The following is a 16,905-nucleotide window of genomic DNA, read 5'->3' as shown; positions in this document are numbered from 1 at the left end:
AAAATCTTGCCTAGGGTTTAATAGTTCAATTCGCCTAGTTTAATTTTAAGTTCGGTTTTTAATTAAGTTTTTAATTCCAAGTTTTAGTTTAATAATCAATCTTTTTACTGTTTTCTTTACTGTTTTTCCTGCGATACAATTAGAAGCCCTTAAAGACTTTCCTTGAGAGATGACACTGGGTCAACTTACCATCACTAGGATGTCCTTGTTCTATTGCAAGTCAAATTAGAGGTGTTCTAGGTTGAGTCAAATTTTGGCGCCATTGCCGGGGAAAGTTTTAGGCGTTTTAGTTGTGTCGTTTTTCTAGCTTTATTTAAAATTCTGTTTTTCTCGTTTTTACTTTTCTCTTCCTCCCACCCGGTGCGTTTAATCCGTGTGTTAAGTGTTGTGTATGCAAGGACGCCGTAGTCTGAAAAGAAAACTTACTTCCCCGCTGGATAACACTCGCACACATACCAGAGCAGACGTGTTATACTCTGACTCTGATTCTGAGGCGCATTCTGAAGCCAGCTCTGACCATACAGAGCAGACAACAGACACGACAGAACAAGCTAAGGAGGAAGAGGCCAGCTCCGCCAATTTCAACCCTGAGCAGAATTTAAACGAAGAAAAGAAGGAGATGGCCCAAAACATGGAGTACATGGGAGACTTTACCAGGCCAGTGATTGGAGATACCAACACGTCGGCAATCGTGCTCCCCACTGCGGTGAGAAACTACAATCTCAAACCCAATGACTCGAGTTTACTGCCGGTGTTTCATGGGATGCCAAGCGAGGACGCTCTGCAATTCATTCGGGATTTTTGCACCCAAGTGCAAACCATACCACTGCTTAGCCTCACGGAGGACCAACTCAAACTCAAGTGCTTCCCCTATGCACTTAAAGACCGGGCGAGGACGTGGATGCTATCTCTGCCGCCCAACTCTATCACTACATGGGGAGATGCTTGTGAAAAATTTATGCTGAAATACTACCCAAGCCACAAAACGCAGGAACTGAGAACGAGGATAATGGAGTTCACACAAGGAGCGGACGAGCCATTGCATGAAGCATGGGAGAGATATGAAGAACTCATCCATCAATGCCCTCAACATTAGTTCACCAATGTTATGTTGATGCAGTTCTTCTACGATGGGTTAGTGCAAACTGCCCAATTTATGGTGGATAGCACGACCGGAGGTAACATAGCTCGGAAGACGGCAACAGAGCTAAAAGAGATTTTCAAGACTTTGGCCGAGAGCTCCCAACAAAAGTCAGTCCGTGGACGGAGAGTGGAGGCTAGTGCCGTGACAAACCAGTTTGAGCTGCAGAAGCAAGTAGCCGATCTTGTGAGACAAGTGCAGCATCTTACGATGGACAAGAAGGAAAATTCAGCTCTGCCGATGACAAAGCCGCCGATGCCAGCTCAGCCAAATCCTGCTCTGCCGATGTCAGCCCCGCCGAATCCAGCCATGCAGTACGTAGAGCCGTGTGGTATTTGTGGAGATTTCAGCCATGGGGCCAATGAATGCCATAGAATGGGAGAGTTTACTCCGGAAGGACAAGCTGAGGTCTATGCAGCACAAGGATTTCAAGGCTACAATCAAGGGCAGAGCAGACCGTACTTCCAAAATTTTAATCAAGGACAGCAAAACGTGAATGGTGGATGGAGAGGTCAGCCGAGCTCTGGATGGGTAAATCAAAACTCTGGAGGGAGTCAATTCCACCGACCATCCCATATAGGATATCAACAGCAGCAACAATACTTCCCACCACAGCCGAGCGTTCCACAACAATACCCACAGCAGTATCAACCGTCCCCAATGCAGCAAGGGAACTTTCAACCTCAACAATTGCAGAACGCGCATCAGTTTCAAAAGCAAGTTCCACAGCAGAGGCCATCATTGGAGGAGACTATGCAGTCCTTCATGGAGATCAGCAAGCAGAACATGGAGACGACTAAGCAAAATTTTGAGTCTCAATCCGCCACAATAAAAAGACTTGAGACTACCGTGGGGCAATTGTCGGGCACTTTTAACCAAATTCAACAGCAGCAGCAGCCTGGGAAATTTCATGGCCAACCCCTGCAAACTCACCAGGCTCAAGCTGTCACTGTTCTTCGCAGCGGCAAAATGGTGGACAACAACGTGAAGGATCCGGAGCAGACCAGAAATTCAGAGCTGCCAAAGTCACCTCTGGCGAAGCCAGCTCTGCCGATGCTAGAGATGCCGAAGTCACCTCTGGCGAAACCAGCTCTGCAGAATTCCGCCGCACAAGGTTCAGTTCTGCCAAGTTCCACTCTGACGAGCCCTTATGAAGAAGAAGGACCAGAGCAGAAGAAAAAGGAGGGAGAGAAGGAAGATCAGCCAAAAGACGGAGTGATGGAGGAAGGAAAAGAGGCCAAACTACACAAATCCACTACACCTTATCGGCCACAAATTCCTTTTCCGGGCAGATTGCGGAATGAAAAGATGGATAAACAGTTCGCCGACTTCTACAACATGCTTGCCAAGGTGAACGTGAATCTGCCCCTCCTTGATGTGATCAGAAAAGTCCCGGCGTATGTGAAGTTTTTCAAGGAGTTAGTCTCCAACAAGCGGAAGTTCGAGGACAATGAGAAGGTTTTGGTCTCAGAAATTGCGAACTCGATCATACAGCAGCCTCTGCCACCAAAGCAACGCGACCCAGGTAGCTTCGTGATTAAAATTGCTTTAGGAAATGGTAAGGAAGCTACGGGAATGTTAGATTTGGGTGCTGGAATTAACCTTATGCCTTACTCTATTTTTAAACAATTAGAGTTAGGTGATTTGAAACCCACTCGCATGTGTCTACAACTCGCCGATAGGTCCGTTAGATACCCCCGTGGGATCGTAGAGGATGTTTTGGTGAATGTTGGGGGCTTGATTATTCCCGTAGATTTTGTGGTTCTCAAGATTGGGGAGGTGCATGAAAATGGTGTCGAGCACACACTACTGTTAGGAAGACCGTTTATGGCAACCACTAACACCTTAATTGATGTTAAGGATGGAAATATTAAAATGACCGTGTTAGGGGAGTCAGTGTCTTTCTCTGTGCATGATAGTCGTGCTATGCCTTCTGCAAATTTTATCAACGAATGCTCCTTTATAGATCCTATTGATGGCTTGGTTGAGAAGGTATTTTTACAGGAGCAGGAGTGTGTGGAAGTCTGTGCTGGATCGGCAGATATGGAAGAGCTAGCTCGGGAAGCTGAAGAGTTCAGCTCTGCACTCGCCAGCTCTGCCCCCTTCAGCGCTGCAACCTTTAGCACTACACTGCCCAGCGCTGCACCCTTCAGTCCAGCTCTGCCGAGCTCTGTGCTACCCAGCTCTGCCCAACCAGTTATGCCGAGCTCAGCCATGTCCAGTCCAGCTCTGCCGAGCTCAGTGCTGCCCTGTCATACAGAGCTGCCCATTGATGAACAGATGAGAACCAAGAGGCCCGCGCTGGCACTGAAGGAACTCCCAGCCAATCTCAAGAACGTATTCTTAGAAGAGAAAAAGGAGAAGCCGAGGTTCAGATCGGTAGCGTTGTCCCTGAATAAAGAAGGTGTGTTGCCAAAGGACGTGTTTGACCCTGGTGCAACTCCTTCTAAGGAAAATTTAAGAGGAGACGGACATTGCATAAAAACCGATTATGGGCAGTTGAATACTTCGATGGAGGTGGAGTCTCACACTCTGCACGATCCTCACTAAGGGTCAGATCTGAAGTCGGGCTGGAGACTCTAACTCTAGCGCTTGGTGGGAGGCAACCCACCGTTGGTTTGTTTTTAGTTTTTATTTTTCTTATTTTCCGTTGTTTGTGTCTTTCCTAAGTTTTGGTTGCTTGCGTGGATACTTTGATGTGGTGTTCATGTTTTGACTTCAGCTCTGTAGTTCTAACTCTGTCGACAGCGCAGCCGCGCCAGCACGTCTCTGCACCTTTCCACCGCTGCACTTCTCCGCGCTGCATTTTTCCCCGCTGCACTTCTCCGCGCTGCACTTCTCCCCGCTGCACTTCTCTGCGATGCTCTGTCAGCACTGACCGATTCAGCGTGGCACTCTCCACTCTGCCATAGACCGTGAATTCCCCTCTTCACCACCTTGCACGATGCTTCAGTTTCTCAATGCCGATAATCAGGGACATTTTTCTGAACTCTTCTTATTTCTTTTTGTGCCCTGAGGACATGGCATGCTTTAAGTGTGGGGGGTGTTTTATTGTGTTTATGCATTCAATTGGGCGAGATTAGTCTGTCTATGCTTAGTTTTTGGTCTCAAATCTTGCTAATTTTTATGAATTTGTGGAAGAGTAGATGGTTTTCAATGCGAATTTCGGGTTTGTGAATGAATGGTGGTTATTCTTGTTTTACTCTTGATATATGTTTCTTGATTGTGCAAAGGATTTGAGTTTTGTTGCAACATGTTTGTAAGTTAGTAAAACGTGATTTGTCCGGTAGATGCTAGAAGGAGTGTTGTCATTGTGATTGCCTACAATCGTATCTTATCTGTGAAAATGTTGGACGAATTGCCAACTTCAAAATTCAAAATCGCCAGCTCTGAAACATCTGGCCTGTTCTAAAATGTGATAGCTCTGAGTCTCTGCTCCTCTAGTCTAACTATGAGCATGGGAAACCACGTGAAAAGACTTTGGATTACATCCAAAAGGTTTTTATTTCACGAATTATGGCTCAACTGTCGAAAATCTCAATCACACAAAGTGTGAAAAAATGGTGATATTGATTATAAAGGTGATCACATTAGGGAATTCACTTCTAGCGGAGAATTGGGTCTGATCGAATTGCCTACATTACTGTTTTGTTGCTTCTTAAACTTTGAGTTACTTGCATGATCGAGAGATGTGTATTGATTGTAAAATTTTGAATTGACTTTGAGAATGTTGGATGGAAATTAGCATTGTTGAAATCAATCTCTTCCTAGGATTCATATGGATTTTGCTTGAGAACAAGCAAAAGGCTAAGTGTGGGGGGTGGGGGTTGATTTATGCCTAATTGTTCTAATTTTGGGGGTTTACATGCGCATATTTTAAGTTAAATCTTCTGGAAATTGGTGCGTTTTATGGTTTGTTTTATGCTTTTCAGGAGATTTAGGTCTTATAGATGGAAGAGTGTGATTTTGGAGATTTTGGGGGGTAAGAATGGTGTTTTTAGGCACACTTTGTTATGCAGAGCTGAACTTCTCTATGAAGGCCCGTGCCAGAGTAGAGAAGCCCGCTTCAGAGCAGAGGAGTGCGCTCCAGAAGTCGCCAGCGAAATCCGCTCAAGCTAGAGAAATGGGAAATGTCAGAGGAATCGAGGCGAGCACGGAAATGCCAGAGGAATCGAAGCGAGCGAGGAATCGCCAGAGAAATCACTTCGCTACTGGAAACATAAGTGTCAGAGGAATCGCTATGCCAGAGGAATCAAACGCCAGAGAAATCACCATTTCTCTGGAGTCAGAGAAATCACCATTTCTCTGGAGTCAGCGAAATCAAGAAGCCAGTGTAGCCAAGTCATCACCAGAGGAGATAGAAGTCCATTACAGCGGAATCGAGAAACCAGAGAAATCACCATCCCTCTGGCGAAAGCCGGAGCAAAAACCATCCCGCTGGCGACCCATTCCGCAGGCGATAGCCAGAGCGGAAGCCATTCCGCTGGCGAGAACTCCGAATTCGGCCAGGGAGGAGATTAATTCCGAGGCGGGCGTCATAGCTGGAGAGTTGCCTTATTTTGCACGATTCTATTGCCTTTAGAGTTCTACTTTGCATGGCAACTTTCATGGTGATCCAGAAGGATTTGAAGTCTATAAATAGGGCCATACTTTTCATTGTAAAATCATCAATCCCTTGCCCTAGTTTTAGACGCCATCTTTGCGATCTGTTGGCATCCGAAGCTTAGGAATTTAATTGCTTTCATAGTTTCGAGTTTTTATTGTTCTAAGTTAGATTTCAATTTAGTTTTTAGTTTAGTTTCTTGGATTGTGATTGAGTGATACAATTACACGTTCAAGACGTTTACGGTATTTCGTATTTCAATTCAATTTATTTTGTTTAATCATGTTTACGTTTTTAGTTTATGTTCATGCTTTCTTTTTAATTATGCAATTTAAATTATGCACTTTAGTTTCACGCCTAGATTAGTTGGTTTTTAATTTACAAGTATTTAATTTCTTAAGTAGGTTTAATTTAAGTTCTTTAAAATCTTGCCTAGGGTTTAATAGTTCAATTCGCCTAGTTTAATTTTAAGTTCGGTTTTTAATTAAGTTTTTAATTCCAAGTTTTAGTTTAATAATCAATCTTTTTACTGTTTTCTTTACTGTTTTTCCTGCGATACAATTAGAAGCCCTTAAAGACTTTCCTTGAGAAATGACACTGGGTCAACTTACCATCACTAGGATGTCCTTGTTCTATTGCAAGTCAAACTAGAGGTGTTCTAGGTTGAGTCAGATGCCTCTCACCTTTTTGAAGTCTCAGTCCCCTGCAGTGACGGCGGACGTGAAAATTTCTTCAAAAACATTTTAGGCACAATCTTTGGAAAACTTTTCATCTTCTTACGTGGTACACATCTTGTCTATTTATACCATGTTGTCTTCACTCTTTTATGCATCAACTAACAACTCTCCACAGCCTTCACTGTGAGAATATTTTCAAACCTTCAAAGTTGCAGAGAAATTTTGTTCCGACTAAAGGAGAAATCTATGACTGCAAAGTCATGGAGTGGGAGAATGACGCTCACATACTTGGTCTTCACCGGACCCTTCCACTGGATCTCAACGTCTCTCCGACGTCAAAGTTTGCTCTACCCTCACTTGTATCCAGCGAAGCGAGTGTCTTCCACCCTCATGCCTGGCGCCAAGAAGCTTCACAGCTTCTGGAGGAGATTTTCCTTATCGCAGATATTGCACTCCTCCCTAGCTTGCAACAAACAACGAGACTTCTCTCGTTGTTGGCCGGCATCTTCAGCCGCACCAGGTCTATTCTTCAAAGACCCAGTGCTGGCGAATCGACGGTGTTAGTTTTCTCAGCTGCCACCAGTTCGATTCTTCCTTCTCACGCCCATCTTTTCTTCTCTCCTTCTTTCCAATTCACCAACTCTTCTTTCTCCTATAAGGCAGCCTTCTCCTCTTTCCAAGGCAGCCTTCTTCTATCTTCCATCTTCTACGATCTCTTGTCCTCCTCCACTTCTCCGTCTCTCTCATCTCCTCACCTCATCACTGGCGTTCTCCTCTTCTGCATATCTGGACTCACCCTATTCTCGAATCTTCTCAAGAGCTTCTGAGACTAGGAGTTGGGTACCGTCTGATCATTGTCTTCATCATCAGCTCTCTTTTTGATGTTGCCAAAAGGGGGGAAAAGTTGGAAGACAGAGAAAAACCTTCTCAAAGGTTTTTCCTCATCTTCTTTCTTGACTAAAGATGAGACTACAAAGGATCACCAGAAGTTGTAAGGACGATGTTCCAGTAAAGACCTCAACTCAACGGAAAACAAGTGAGAGTGGAACAAGCTTAGGAACATGAAGACACGAAGACAAAAGATGAAGATCAAGAAGTTCAAGGCGCATCCAAGCAGACTGTTGGAGTCCATGGGTTTCCCATGTTGTTTTTGTTTTTCTTTTTTACTCCAATGTAAGTCTTGATCTGTACCTCGACTGATGGCTTATCAGTCTTTTATTAATGAAAAGAACTTCTTTTTGATCTCAACCTGAAGACAATGACTCTTTGTCTAGGCTCTAATTATGTTTTTCTGTCTTCTCCTTGTTCTGTTTTAGAACTGTTAACTATAAGTACAAGTTTTTAGGTTCTATTGTTAAGGGGGAACTGTTTTCACCCCAGTTTTAGAACTTGTACTGTGAGTTCAGTCTTTTTGTTGTCTAGAACTGCTGTGTGGTTTTGGCATCATCAAAAAGGGGGAAATTGTTGGGAACCTTGTGGAATATCCTAATCCTTGTTTTGATGATACCAAAATTCATAGGTCGTATTTGTAATAGACTAGAATTGTTTTGAACTCAAGTGTTAGAGTTCAGTTCTAGTTTAGCTTGCGGTGTCGAAGACTGAAGACTAAAGAACGAAGGACTGAAGACTAAAGACTGCAGATACCAACTGAAGTATCAGTTGAAGAATCAGTTAGGAACTGATTACTTAATGCGTGCAATGGATTGATACTAAAGTAAAGTATCAGTTGAACATTCCTCCTCGGACTGATCTTCCAACGTTCAGAGGAAGCCACGTAATCACAAAGTACAACCGCATTAAATGCAGAGATCTCAGGATCTTATCTCTGCAGAGGTCATTCCTATCTGGTGGTTACTTTTCAGAGACGTCACATCTCCTGTCCATCAAGAGAGCCGTTTCCACCCAGACAAGGAACCTCGAAGATTGAAGCCTCAGCCCAAATTTGAATTGCTCTCCAACGGAAGAAATCTTGATGACGTTCTACGCCAACGGATCTATTCAAGAGTTCTCCTACAAATAGCGCTCGAGGATCACTTCAACCTTCACCGATTCAACGACATAAGCTGAAGCTCTGCCGAAATTGCTACTCAGCCTAAAGCTTAACCTCCCCAAAGCTTGAATCGAAGAAGAGAATTCCAAAGCCAAAATCAGTCACTGTTGATTACACATATTCTCTTAGACCTTAGGTAAACCTCTGTTTACCCAGAAGCCAAAGGTCAAACTTGCTTCAAAGAACTTGTTCTTTGTAGTATAGTTGGCACTCGTTCAAACCTCCCCCCCAAAAGAGTGTTTGAGTGATTCAGAGTTCAGGAAGGTACTCTGACTCTGAGTGAGAAGTCTTAGCACGAGTTTTGCTGAGCAAGAGAAATCCGACGCGAGTGAAGTGTGGGTACTGAAGAAGGGTTTTCTTCAGTGGTACGGTTGTGTGCACCCGGCAAGCACACGGTTTGGTTTGCAGTGCATTTGTTAAGCACTTGCGGAGTGGATTGTTGGTCTGATCAACCGACCGTGGATGTAGGAATTGGTTTTTCCGAACCACGTAAAAGTCTCTGTGTTGTTTACAGCTTTCAGTTTTATATTCTTACATGTGTTATTTCAATTGATAAACTGAACACTGATTAACTGCAAAGAGAAACCTTAAGACCAACAACGTGCTCCACCGAGGCTATTGCGAAACTAAGTTTAATTTCTGCTGCGTATGAAATCAGTCTGACTGATCTATCTTCTGATAGTCAGGAAGAGTGTTATCATCTCTGTTTTAGCAAACTCGACTGAAGCCCTTACGTGCATCAGTTAAGTTCCAGCAACTTAACTGATAACTCCCTACTGAAGAGTTTTCAGTATCAGTCGTCAACCCTGTTTGGTCAAAACTGTTTTCAGTTGAACATGTGTCTTTGTTTGCATGTAAAGTTTTGTTTAGATCTCTGTCTGAGATTCCTCTGATTGAGGAGTTTTTAAAAATAGCCCATAGGTGTATTCCCCCCCATACACCTATTCGAGACCCTCAGGACCTAACATCGTGATTGAGTGGGTAGTATTTTAATCGGTGAATTATGATTAGATTATGAGTTTTACCTAGTGTTGAACATGAAAATCGAGTGAGTAGAGTTGAATTGCTGAGAAGAAAGGAATTTGTTGTTGTATTGAGAGAAAGCACGTCTAAATACATGATACAGATGCATGGATATTTATAGAGTACACTTTAGGGGCAAAATAGTAACTTCAGCTTGGGAGTCATGTTCCCCGCGTGGTCAGGAGTTAATGGTAATTTTGCCTTCCTTCGCCCATTCCTCTGCTCAGCGACATAGAAACGTATGTATTGGGAAGCTCTGGATGCCTCTGTGTGCGGGTGATCCCTCTGCTCTGGTGCTTCCCGGGTAAAGTGGTCATTTCTACCGTTGACTATCTTGTGGGTAGAGCATTCATCTGACTTCAGCGATTCGTCTGACCGAGCCCATTTCTCTGACCCGAACGATACCTCTGTCCAAGTTCATTCCTCTGCTCTGCAAATATTACTCCTCATCAGCTACTCCCCCCTCTGGTTTGGCTAGTTGCTTTGGAATGAAGTAACTAGTCAGAGTGTTCACCCGCATTGCTGACGTCACCTGCATTAAATGTCTGCCCTCTTGCAGCGTACTTTCCCACATCCCGAGGCTACCTTTTCAACCCCTTCGTCTTTCGTGTTTTCGTAAAAATTCTCAACCGTCGATTCTTTCCTTAATGCCACGTGTCATTCATCTCGCTACTTTGCTGTTGCCCGCGTAGGTTAAACTTTAGTGGATTCAAACTCAATTTCACTGTTCATTTTCTTCGTTCTTGCTTCGTACGCTTCCACTACTCCCATTGTTTTTGGCGGCCTTCCTTCCCCGATTCCGGCGTATACTTTGCGATTTATCTTCTTCAGTTTCCACCGCAGACTTAGGTAAATCCTACATCCCCTCTTCCTGGTACTTGTGTTCGGCGTGGGTTAGTTGTGTTGAGTCTGTTGGTGCTCTCGTTCAGAGCTTGTAAACCCTTGGCTATAATATCTATGGCTTCTTCATCAGCTAACCCCCCTGTTTTTCCCCTTCTCCTACTCCGACTCCTCCGGCTTCTCCACCTTCTTCCCCTGATCTCCCGAATCCTCAAAACCCTCCGGTTTTTTCGCCTTCTTCTCTTGATCTTCAAAATCCTCAGGACCCTCCGGCCTCCCCTGAATCTTCCCCACCTCTTCCTAAAATGCCTAAGCCCATTCCCCCCTCCAGGCTAGATGTTGCGGACATGAATAAGATGGCCAAAATGTGTGGAAACCCCGCTGGCCTAAGATTCAAACCCCAGACTAAATCTTTAGAGCCATTCCGTAAGATAAAAATTAATACTGTGGCCATATGGCAGGCCCAAATTGATGCCGGATTGAGACTTCCCCCTCCTCCACTCTTAGTAAAAGTTTGTAATTATTTCCAGATTCTCTTCTATCAAGTAGCCCCCTCAGCCCTTCGGAGATTATTTTGTTTCCATATTTTGTGTAGATCTCACGATGTTGAAGACACCAAAAAGCTATTCCTTCAGACCCAATCCCTGAGATTACAGGGTGGTCCCCTATATAGCTTTGCCACCCGCAAAACGTATCCCACCACCTTCCTCAGCTCCCTGAACTACTATGATAAGGGCTTCCTGCCCTATTACTACTATGTGGTAACCGCCACTGGTACTTGGCGCCAATACGGTGCCCAAGAGCTACAGTGGCACGATATTCGTACCAAACATAAGCCCGCTTCCCAAGGAACCCCCATCGATTTTGATTTGGGGGTGATAGCCAACCTCAATGCCCTTAATAAAGAAGAGCCCTTCCCCTGCAAACAGCTCACCGAGAGCAACTCAGCTCTAGCAGCCAATGATTTATTCCCCTTGTATCCACGCACAGCTATAGATAATATCATGTGTTAATAGATATATGTATTGGCACTGTTCTAATTTTGATGATGTAGCGTTGTTTGTCTGCAGGCATGTCGTGGAGACAAAAATGCCGATCAATTCTTTCTGCTGACCGTCCCTCTGGTCCCGGGGGGCGTGGCTTTGGAGGCGCCAGCTCCAGGGCGGACACGTCAGAGCAGCCCGCTGGCTCTGAAATGGACACCTCTCGGACAGTGTCCGACATCGCAAGGGTGACCACCCTACTCGAAGCCTTCCTCCAGGCAAGGGAAAGTCCATGGAGGTTCTGGCGATGTTTAGTCCGGATCAGCAGAGGGCTGGCGGCTCTGGTGGCAGTTCTCACAGGGTAGAGGGGGGGACTGCTATTTTTGGGGTAGTATCCCCGTGGTGGATATTTTCGAGGATGCTCCCGCACCGGAGAAGACCCAGGACATCCCTACCCCTGCATTTACAAGAAAGAAGAATAAGGGTACCTTGATGTCTCTTGGGGAGAAGATGAGGAGAGAAGCCCTGCAAAAAGGGAGCGCGCTGGTGATGGAAGAAGAGCCGGCAGATGAAACGGAGACCACTTTCGCGGATGCCGAAGGGGGCAATCTTCTGGCCCTTACTGCAGAGGCATCAGAGGCCTCTACTTCCAAGCCTGTCTCGTCCATGAAGGGACGAGACTTTGTTCGAAAACTGCTTACCTAGATCCATTCCAAGGATCGGGAGGCAGCTTCTAAGATGAAGAGGGCGAAGTTGGCCAGCAGCATCGGCCAACTGTGGACTCAGGTACCCTGCATTTATTCTTACCTTGGTAATGTTTGGTGTTTGTTTTTTGGTTTCTTTACTCTGACATTTTCCCTCTGATTCCCTGCAGTTGGAGTCCCACATAGGTGAGGCAATCCAGTGTATCGATGATTACGATACACTAAACAAGACTTGAAAAAGGAGAAGGAGGCGCAGGCGAAGCATGACCAGGAGGTCACGGTCCTGGTGGAGCGCTTCAGCCAGGCTGATACAAACATGGTCGCGCTGCGGGCCAAGGTTGAGCAGCTGGAGGTGGAGAAGACCTCCCTGACCTTAGAGCTGGAGAGGACCAAAAAGGAGGGGTATGAGAATTTGGAGCGTTTTTGGGCCCGATATCGATCCGAATATAAAGAGGCCAAGCACCGCTGGAAGGTGGCCTGTGAAGGCGCTCTAAAGCGTGGCTATATGCTGGGTGCCCGGGACCAGCGACTGGAGTTCTTCATCTCCCCTCGGGGCCGGCAATTTCTAGACGTGGTGCTGGATGATACCCTGACGGCATTCCAGAGGACACCAGAATATCTGGAGGGGTTCTCCCATCTTTTTGCCCATGTTATCAAAGAGACGGCGATGAAGACGGCAGAAGTGTTGGGGGCGTCAGATGAGTAGGTTTCTGCTCTGGATCTGGGGGCCCTGATGGACAATATCAAAGATGAGGATCTTAACGCGTTGCTGGGCATAGCTGCTGACTCCCCAGAGAAGCCCCTGTGGTGGTATCTGGTTCTGGAGAAGGTCCTTCCCCTGTTCGCCTTTGGGGTTTGTCCTGATCCTGTGCCGGTTACTCCCAAGTATCAAAGCCCTTTTCTGTGAGGCTCTGAAGCTATTTGTGGGACAGTTGAGGGGCTGGGCTAACGTTGGCTCCCAGGGATTTGATCAATTCAGTATGGATCCCCCTTTGCCTTCCACCTTTGATTCTTCCGTCTCCACCTCTGAGGCCGTGGACCAGCTCTTTGCCTTGTACCGAAATGAAAATGAGTATACCAAAGAGGCTTTGAAACTGTTGGATATGGAACAGCGCTTGCGCGAGGTGGATGTCTCTGATACATTGAAGGTGCTTGAAGAAGGGGTCCCCTCTGCCGAAGCCTCTGATGCTGCCGCTGAAGTTGCTGCCCCGAACTCCTCTACTGCTGCTCCTTCCTCCTGACTGTTGTTATTATCCTCTCATTCTTTCCGTAATTTGTATATCTCAATTGTAAATATTCTGCTACATTTGAATGATACTTTTTTTTTATATTTCGCTGTGATGTAAGGTTTTATCTTTTTACGCCATTGATGAACTCCTATAATGATTTCTCCCTTATTTTGAAATGATATGAGTTCACTTCTAGTCTAGCTCTGCATTTATTTATCCTTCGTGTTGTCTTGTTGCTGTTGTCCTGCCTTTGAGTTGATGTGAGTTGTATTTTGGCGCTCTGAGATGTAGCTCCTTATTTTGACTTTCCCCTCGTGTGCATTTCTCTGACTCTTCCTTCACAGGCATTTCTCTGACTCTTCCCTCACATGCGTTTCTCTGACTCTTCCCTCACATGCGTTTCTCTGACTCTTCCCTTACACGCATTTCTCTGACTCTTCCCTCACATGCATTTATCTGACTCTTCCCTTATGCTAGCTAGAATACTCTGTGCGGAGCATAACTGGTCATAGGGACCCAGCTAACTTTCGCGGCTTACGATTAAGAAAGAACCTCTGCGCGGAGCATGGATGATCCGGGGGATGCATCCAACTTTCGCGGCTTACGAATAAGAAAGAACCCTCTGCGCGGAGAATGGATGATCCGGGGGATGCATCCAACTTTCGCGGCTTACGATTAAGAAAGAACCCTCTGCGCGGAGCATGGATGATCTGGGGGATGCATCTAACTTTCGCAGCTTACGATTAAGAGAACCCTCTGCGCGGAGCATGGATGATCCGGGAGATGCATCCAACTTTTGCGGCGTACGATTAAGAAAGAACCCTCTGCGCGAAGCATGGATGATCAGGGGGATGCATCCAACTTTCGCGGCCTACGATTAAGAAAGAACCCTCTGCGCGGAGCATGGATGATCCGGTGGATGCATCCAACTTTCGCAGCTTACGATTAAGAAAGAACCCTCTGCGCGGAGCATGGATAATCCAGGGGATGCATCCAACTTTCGCGGCTTACGATTAAGAGAACACTCTGCACGGAGCATAGACGGTCAGAGGGACCCGCCTAACTTTCGTGGCTTATGATTAAAACGATCCCTTTGCGCGGAGCATGGATGATCTGGGGGATGCATCCAACTTTCGCAGCTTACGATTAAGACGAACCCTCTACTTTTCCCTTTACATGGATGTTGACCCTGGATGTTTGTCTTCCCCTTGACTTGCTAAGCAGCAATTTGGATTGAAATTATGAATTATGGGTATATACCCTACTCCCCCCTCTGGTGACATGTGCAATGCTCTGCATGAACATGTTGAGTAAAATATGCAACGTAAAATGAGATAATTAAAATGAACGAGACAACACCGTGGAATTCCTAAAACCACGCATCCAATTTTATTGATAACATGGCCCCAAACCTCGTTAAAACCCCTGTGGGGAAAAAGAGTATCCGGTCTACAATTCGGTATTTCGTATGACAAATTACACATAAAACTTTTTTATGGTGTTGATATTCCACGGTCTTGGGAGAGCTCTGCCGTTTGGATCCGACAATACATAGGCTCCGCCGCCCAAGACCTCTGTGATGATGAAAGGACCCTCCCAATTGGGCTCGAATTTGCCCACTGGTTTCAGGGCGTCGGCCCTCTTGAGAACTAGGTCGCCCTTGGACAGCTTTCGCGCTCTGACCCTCTTGTCATATCCGGCCTTGATAATGCTCTTGTATTTCGCTGCTCTGACCTGGGCTTCATCCCTCTGCGTTTCCACTAGGTCTAGCTCTGCTATGCGGATTTCTGAATTTTGCTCTGTATTATATGTTGTTATCCGATACGACTCCAGTCTGGCCTCCGCTGGTATCACCGCGTTGGATCCATACACCAGAGTGAATGGTGCCTCCCCGGTTGCTGTTTTTGGGCTGGTACGATAGGCCCAAAGTACGGTGTCTAGCTCCTCGACCTACTTCCCTCTGCTCTGATTTAGCCGCTTTTTGATCCCCTCGCAAATTGTTCTATTTGCCAACTCCACCTACCCATTTTCTTGCGGATGGGCTACGAAAACGAAGCGTTGCGTTATATCCATGCGATCACAAAAATTGGCGATTCTCTGCCCTGTGAACTGGGTTCCATTGTCCGATACAATGATTCTAGGGATTCCATACCGGAAACATATGTTTCGCCAGATTAATCGCTCTACCGTTTTCTCGTCAATCTTTGACACAGCCTCGGCTTCTACCCATTTGGAGAAGTAATCAACTGTTACAATGAGAAAGCATTTGCTCCTTGGTGCCATAGGCAATTTCCCGACGATGTCTATGCCCCATTTGTCAAACAGGCAGGCAACATACATTACTCCCATAGTCTCCCCTGGAACATTAATCCTGCCAGCATGCCTCTGACAAGCCTCGCATTTGCGAACGAATTCTCTGGCGTCATTAGTAATGGTTGGCCAATAGAACCCTGCCCGGATGGTTTTTCGTATAAGATCCCTGAATCCCGTGTGCCCACCATAGCAACCTGCATGAATTTCTGTCAGAGCAAAGTTAGCCTCCTCAAGAGATAAACATTTCAGTAAGGGATAGGTGAAGGAACGCTTGTAGAGTTGATCATTGATCAAACAATAGTTCTCGTATCCAGCCCTCTGATTGGACTCTTTGATCAAACAATAGTTTTTGCGGATTTCCACCGCAAAAACTTGGGAAGTCCCCATTCCTCTGGTGTCGCAGAGAAGCGTGATCTCATCATTCCACGTCTGCTCCACTGCGCTGACAACCCGTGCCAATAAGTCTGCCCGGGTATTATCCTCTCGCGAGAGTTGTTTTATTCTGAATTCCATAATTTTTTTCTTTAATTCAATAATTTTGCTATGATATGCCCGCATTCGATCCTCTTTTATGTGGTATCCTCCCGAGAGTTGCTGAACTACTAATTGTGAGTCAGTTCTGATGGTGACACATTCCGCCCGTAGCTCTGACAAAATATGTGCTGCTCTGACCGCGGCCTCATACTCGGCTTCATTGTTGGATATCTTACAGGTGAATTTAATAGAGAATTGGTATACCTCTGATCCTGGAGAAATCATATACACTCCGATCCCGCATCCCTCTTTTGTAACCGATCCATCTATGAAAGCCACCCAAAACTCTTGAACAGGGCAACGAGTAGTTTCTTGAATAAAATCCGCAAGGGCTTGGGCCTTGATAGCCATCCTCGGCTCATAATCCACATCATATTCTCCTAACTCCACGGCCCATTTCACCATGCGTCCTAAAAGATCTGGCCTTCCCAGCACTTGTCTGAAGGGTAAGGCGGTTCGAACCACTACGCGATGTGATAAGAAGTAGGGCCTTAGCTTTCGAGCTGTAACCATGACCGCTAGAGCAGCCTTTTCAATCTCTGAATAGTTTAATTCGGGCCCCTGAATCACCCTGCTGACAAAGTAGACCGGCTTCTGATGACTCCTTGACGAAGCTGTCGTTTGAGCTTTGTGCAAATAAAATATCATGTGCCCACAACTAGACTAGCTAGCGGTAAGTCCAGAGTCGAATCCACAGGGAACTGAGCTGTAACTCCTCCTGCAAGGGTGTCACTAAAAGGGGTTTGTATTCTGTAGGGTTCTGACCACAACGTGCTTATGGGCAGAACGGGGTTTCCAACTTAAACTG

General features: G+C 45.8%; 1 protein-coding gene across 1 annotated transcript; it reads right to left on the bottom strand.

Annotated features, from left to right (window-relative positions):
* Nucleotides 1-15,269: 15,269 nt before the first annotated feature.
* On the bottom strand, nt 15,270-16,610 carry LOC131023001 (uncharacterized). The gene has a single exon (XM_057952539.1). The coding sequence runs from the start codon at nt 16,608-16,610 to the stop codon at nt 15,270-15,272; it is 1,341 nt and encodes a 446-aa protein (XP_057808522.1).
* Between the last annotated feature and the right edge of the window lie 295 nt (nt 16,611-16,905).

This window comes from Salvia miltiorrhiza, chromosome 4 (genome assembly GCF_028751815.1).
Source record: "Salvia miltiorrhiza cultivar Shanhuang (shh) chromosome 4, IMPLAD_Smil_shh, whole genome shotgun sequence".
Lineage (NCBI taxonomy): Eukaryota > Viridiplantae > Streptophyta > Magnoliopsida > Lamiales > Lamiaceae > Salvia > Salvia miltiorrhiza.
Note: the sequence above shows the minus strand (reverse complement) of the source record. Positions and strands in the feature narration are given on the sequence as shown.

What these genes read in the sequence shown, in the direction of transcription:
- LOC131023001 (XM_057952539.1), bottom strand. Translation starts at nt 16,610, where the DNA reads ATGGTTACAGCTCGAAAGCTAAGGCCCTACTTCTTATCACATCGCGTA.